This window comes from Oculina patagonica, chromosome 7, assembly GCF_052425735.1.
Source record: "Oculina patagonica isolate OP01 chromosome 7, crgOcupat, whole genome shotgun sequence".
NCBI lineage: Eukaryota > Metazoa > Cnidaria > Anthozoa > Scleractinia > Oculinidae > Oculina > Oculina patagonica.
The window spans coordinates 29033608-29039711 of NC_135764.1; the positions used below are offsets into that span (position 1 = coordinate 29033608).

A 6104-nucleotide genomic window follows, 5' to 3' on the forward strand; every position below is an offset into this window, starting at 1 on the left:
TGCCCGATCTGGCTTGTTAAATAGATTTCGCTCTTTTCTAGTGTGTTGCAAGACTTTCATGTACTTATACTAAAAACACAATTCACTTGACTGGATCATTAATTTTTTTCGAGTTTTTAAGGATTTTCGGTTCACCCGAACGAGCACTTGTAAGGACCACTGTCAAGGCTTAAATTTACCACAACTTTGAAAATTAATTAAAAAAGAACTAACAACTTCTGTACCAAACAAACACCACAGCCTGTTAAATTATGTCTGTTTAATTTATTACTTTCACAAACATTGAGCTCGAATCAAGCTAGCAGCAAAACATTAACGACACCCCTATCACACACCTTGATGAAACACTTGAAACGGCTCAGATTCAAACTTTATTTTTGAAAAAGTGAGGCGGTCTACTTCGATCAAACCAACGCAGCCAGTATTACAGACACAGCCTCTTAAACTTATGCATCTTACCTTGTCTGCAATTCCTTGGATAATTGCTAAAACTGGTCCAGCAGTCATCATCACAAGCGTTATTTTCCAGTTTTCAATAAAGCTGACCAGAAATCCCGACATCACACTCGACACGCTCTGTATCAAGTAGGCGATCTCTCCGCCCAGGCCCCCGCTTAGCGCGTCCAAATCGTGTTGACTGATAGCTTCTCGAGGATCTCTAAATTAAGGGGTGAATAAATTAAGTTATTGTTGTTGTTGTTAAACAACAACGCAAGATGTTTTCACTGACAAGCATACAGATGATTAGAATAAAGAAAGACTACCGAACTTTCAGAAATTACACTAAAAAATGATTGTAGCAATCAATGGAGGGAATAGATTTTTCAAGGCTGACTCTAAAAAACATTAAAAGCTTTTGGATTTTCACGCCGTATTTTTGAAGTAAACAAAAAGGGCAGTAAAGACTTCTAGGAAAGTACGTTTTAAATCATTCTTTATTTTACTGAAAATTGGGTATAACGCCGTAAAGCGATTGATTGTCGCGATCCCGTATTAGACGTGTTCTCTTCGCGCGGAAACGAGAGATTTGATTACTTTGTCAAAAATCTAGATCTCCACTGACGATGAAACTTCGAAAAGATACATATCACAGCTTTGTATGTATTATATTGTTTTGTACGTGTGGACAGAATTTCACAAGCGTATCCTTAATGTCTGTAAACAGTATAAAAGTGTTAAAAGTTTATGTTAACATTGTGTGAGCCTCGTTAGCTCAGTGGTTAGAGCACTGGTCTTGTAAACCAGGGGTCGAGAGTTCAAATCTCTCACGGGGCTGCTAACGTCTTATTTTGTTTGAAAAAAATTATTTTTTTAAAAAAATAAATAAAAAGGCATACAAATGTAAAGTCACTGTTTTTATTTATTTAGTCTGCCATTTATTGATAAATGCATCATTAATTTATTCATTCAGTCGTTCATACCTTCCTCCCTTCCTTCCCTATTAATACGGGGTCATGAATGGTCCCTCAAATTTTTTTAGTGCTCGTTAAATAAGGCTTCCGCTCGAAATGCTCGTAAAATTTCAGTGGCTGCTCGTTTGCTCGTGCTGCATATTTATACAAGTGCCCGGTTTTTAGTGGAGGCAGCTTTTTGAAAAGTGCTCGTTGCTCGCAAGGCTAACTTCTGTCAATGCTCGTGCTCGCAAAGAAAAACGCTTTGTTCGCATGCTTGCAAAGACCATTCGAAACCCCTGTTAGTCATTCTTTGTTCGTTCATTTGTTTGTTTTCTATTTATTAATTAATTTGTTTGTTTATTTATTTGTTTCTATGTTTGTTTGTTTGTTTATTTATTCTTCGCTAAAGAACTATTACCATTTTTGTCATACTCACGTTATGCCCTCCAAGTTAATCGCACCTTCATATATCTTGGTGTCGTAAAATCCGGGATCTTTGTCCAACATGGAATCTGTTAAATTCTCGCTCAAGTTTTTGACCGCTCTCTCTGAAGCTATATTCCACATCACATTTTGTCCCAGAGCAAAAAGCAATGTTCCAATGGCCGCGTACACATAATAAAAGGCGTATTTGCTCATGTTGTCTTCAATTCTGTTCTTAAACAAGTGGCAACTTTCCGTTATGTTTCGCAACGTGTAATTTATGTTGTTTGTTTCGGGGAGAACTTTGGGTGTCGGCGTTGTAAGTGGCATTTTAATAGTTTGAACTTGACCAATGCTTATACTGTCATCAGAAAAATTTCGCTGTGTTTTAATCCCTGTTGGAATTGATCTTCCGTCAGTGAGGTTCAATTTCGGATTTTCCTTTTTTGATATTTCACGTTTGACTTCTCTATTGGCTTTGCGTTGCTCTGTGTAATGTTGTTCCACAGAGTTAAGCTTACGCATGTCTCTTCGATCCATCCGTATGCTTCGGAAATATTTTTCATTTAAAACGTTTTCACTTTTTTTACTTTGAAATGAACTCTCTTCCCACGAACGCATTTGGCTCCTTTTCTTCAGGCTTCCAACGAAGACTTTTTCCAAAAACTCCTCCTTCATATTTGCAACTTTTGAAACGTTGTTAAAATCTTCCGCTGTGCGCTTCATGTCAACGACACTCGAATGGCTTTCTTTGCCGGCACTCAAATGGTTTTCTTTGCCGTCCTGCATCGCGTGACTTGACATTTGATGGTTTCCCTTATCAACATGTCCAATGGTTTCATTTCCACTTGTTTTGGCGCCCTTTCTATCTTTCGCTTCATCTTTTTTCTTTACAAAAGCTCTCCCTTTTAACTTCACAGCGTCAACACGAGTCCCCGTTACATCAATTCCTGTTAACTGTGTTCCGTTCAGAGATGTTCCGTTAAGAATCACCGATTTTGTTGCATTTTTCTCCTCAAACACCGTTTCGTTTAGCAGCTTTCCGTTCAAACCTACGACTTTCACTAGAATTCCAGTTTCATTTACGGTCACTTCAATCGATTTTGTTTTCGTGGCGTTTATTCCTTTTAACCGAGGCTGAATCATTTCTAACGTCACCAGGTTTTTTAATCTCACGGTCGTGATACTCTCGTTCAGAGTGCAGTTCCAGTTTTCTCGAATAACAAGCTCATCCGTGAGTTTGCCGTAGATCATGGCTCCCAGGGATGGAATCAGCCCGTTAGCTACTGCCATAAGGGACCCGCATATCATAAGAACACGAGAGATCAGGTCTGAAACAAACTAAACCAGAAGAACGGTGAATGACCGTAAATGATTCCAAAAATAAGCCCAACCCCAACCTACCGGAAAAAATAAGCTCCCAAAAATCTCCAACGCAAAAATCCTCCCCACCCCGATCGAATATAAGTTCGTACCCTTATTTTTAGTTAAAGTTCTTAAAGAAAGATATTACCTTTTCGATTATAAGGCCCCATTGATAGAGCTTGCTTGTTTGTATTTAACGTCGATAGAGAGCATGGTCAGAGGCCTGCAATGTTTGTTTAACCCATTGCGGGCTCAGTTTTCGGAATTTACGTAACTGTATTTCCTAAGTTAGCCTACTCCTCCTCCTAAAACCAGACAAAAAGAATCGGAGTCTTTGCTACTACTTTCAGGCACAAAATAGAATGGTCAACATAAAAGCTGGTTTAATCATGGAAGTACATAAGAGAAAATGTCAGAAATTTGAAATAAACGCCCAGAGCTGCATTCTAAGGCAACGTCCAGTGGAACTGATAGTTAGTTTCGTTCCTCTTTGTATTCAAATATGTTACTTGATAATTACTTATTCTGAGCTAGCGCCTCCGCATAAGCCAGAGGGAAAATCGAGAGCGAATTAGCTGGAAAAATTGAGGGTTAAACTGATGTTTAGATGCGCACCCGCAAAATAACATAAGTGTATTGTTTAGATACGTCAAGCTTTCGAACTAAACGCATGTCAAATATAGAATTCGCCGGTTGTTTTTTAACAATTTCTACAGTGAAAGTAATTGTGCAATAAACTTATTAGTAATTTTGCTCGGTCAGGAAACTTGTTCGGATCGTCAACCTAGTGCCGGACTGGTTAAAAAAGGAAAAAAACTTAACTTTAAGCCGAGTGGTTAGTTTTGGTGATATAATTGGGTCAATTGCAACGTTTACATAAATTTTCATAACATCATAACTGGTTTAATTTACCTCGACGATTATATCGTCTGCAACATGGCTTAGTGTTAAACCTCGCGACCTTGTAAAGCAATTTTCAAAAGGGTTCGACTTTCTCGGAATAAAAATCATGATTAGAAAGCTGAATCAAATGCAAGCGCTCACCTTTTCCGGGTCGTTTTTCTCGTCTTCAGGCATTTTCACCTAAATATCAATTCCACTGAATCCGCTACCAAACTCGACATATTTTGACCTCGTTAACCTCGAGTAAGCGGAACCCAATCTGTTGCCAGCGAGGGCCAATCGCTGTTTAGACCTTGACCTAACTGATTTGGTTAACTTCCACACGAAATGAACAATACCGTACATTTCGAACACGGAATCAAATATTTTTGCTAATTGCTATTCAAATTTTTTGACAGGTTTTGACGCCTCGGACTGTAACGAAAACATAAGAAATAAACACAGGGAGAAATTTCTTTCATCTAGCAGGTTGTAATTCATTCATTTTGTTAGTGACAAATAAACTAACAACATATAACCGAGATTTAGAGGTTAACTGTTAACTACCAAACTATTTGGTAACAAGGAAGTCTTACTTACCCGAATTAACAGATCTATGTCTTCGGATGCGTGATTTAATTCAGACATGTGAACTAAATTTCCCTTGATGATAAAAAATCCTCGTAAAAACAAAAAAATTTACTAAGTTCAATATTGATCTTTTATACCATAATAAAACCAATTCTTGATTTTCATGGCTCAATCATTTCAGCGTGTTTTAAACTAAAGAACGACTTGAAATATGATATTTTTGTTAAGATCTTAACTCGAATTTGTAAAGAATAAGATTCTTCGTCGCATTCGTCTGAAAGACTGAATTGTTTATCTCGTCGCCTGCTGTTCGAATTTCGTCCCCCGCCAGGATTTCTCCACTTTACCAGTAGTTTTTCTCCGGTGGTGGGTGTCATCAAGATCTGCTGGAAACCCAAATTCGTAATAAGAATCGTAAAAAAAAGCATTTAAGAGATTCTCATCGTTCAAAATTTTAATCAAAGAAGTGATGTGTTTGTTAAAAAAAATGCCGTGTATTTTTTCCCGCCTATTTAGTCCTAGGAAATTGTTTTGATTTCCATGCTGGTCATTCCAGTTTCAAACTTTTGTAAATAAATTATCCGATCTCGATTGCTTTTGTTTATAGTGACTTTCTAATAGACAAAGTGTCTGATCCCCTGCGAGGATATTAATAAGGATTTTTAATAATCTTGCTCTGGTTTGACCGCAAACTCTCATGTGCTCTCTCACGCGTTCAGCTCATTTGATCGCGCGGATAATAATCAATGAGTAAGTAGACAGGCCCCCTGGTAGGGTATTAGACTCGGCAAGCCAAGCGAAAGCGATCGAGCCTTGCGCTGTCTGATGTGTGTGTGTGGGGGGGGGGGGGGGGGGGAGCCTATAGGCTAAACTCTCGTCCTTCTCTGATCTCATCCCTCAACTCTCGATCTCATTTGGAGGGTCTGGACGGGGCTGGAATCTTACTTATCAAAAAATTTGCGGCGGGTTCCAGCTATCAGTTACAATTTCAGCCTATTTCGTAGCTATCAGTAAATTAGAACACTTGAAAATATCACAATTGGAATCATACAAAGTTGTTTAGGGAGAACCCACGTGAAACTAACTTTGGTTTTGTTGCCAAAATTAAGGCGTTCTTAGTTTCCGCGTTAATTTTTGTCCTTTACTTTAGACTCAACATTTTCTTTCTGTGAATACTTTGGTGAAATGTCCGAAAATCAGAGCTCGCGGGATTCGACACACTTACGTAATCTGACTTCTGATTGGATAGTAGCATCGGCAACACTTCGGGTACTTCTTCGTCACCTCGTCGCCAGCAGGGCGCCTAATATTGCTTAGCAATGTCCCTGCCGAAAAACGCGGGCTCAAATGATTCTCGGAGTTTCTGGAAGCTCTCGCAGGCAACATTTCACCCGACTGTTTTTGGATGTCGGGCCTTAAAGTAATTGACACGGATTTTAGCCAAATTTA

At 38.7% G+C, this 6104-nt stretch overlaps 1 protein-coding gene and 1 non-coding gene across 2 annotated transcripts in view; one reads left to right on the plus strand and one right to left on the minus strand.

Moving 5' to 3' along the window:
* LOC144659350 (ATP-dependent translocase ABCB1-like) overlaps positions 1–4398 on the minus strand; it is a 19667-nt gene extending 15269 nt beyond the window's left edge. Inside the window, exons 1-3 of the mRNA XM_078519763.1 lie at positions 4227–4398; positions 1831–3158; positions 460–658 (exon numbers count right to left, since the gene is read on the minus strand). Of these exons, the coding sequence (XP_078375889.1) occupies positions 460–658; positions 1831–3158; positions 4227–4259 (1560 nt within the window). The 5' untranslated portion in view covers positions 4260–4398. The remainder of the gene's footprint in view (positions 1–459; positions 659–1830; positions 3159–4226) is intronic.
* Trnat-ugu (transfer RNA threonine (anticodon UGU)) lies at positions 1203–1275 on the plus strand. Its single transcript has one exon. It is a non-coding gene; the product is annotated as a tRNA-Thr (tRNA).
* Positions 4399–6104: the final 1706 nt, after the last annotated feature.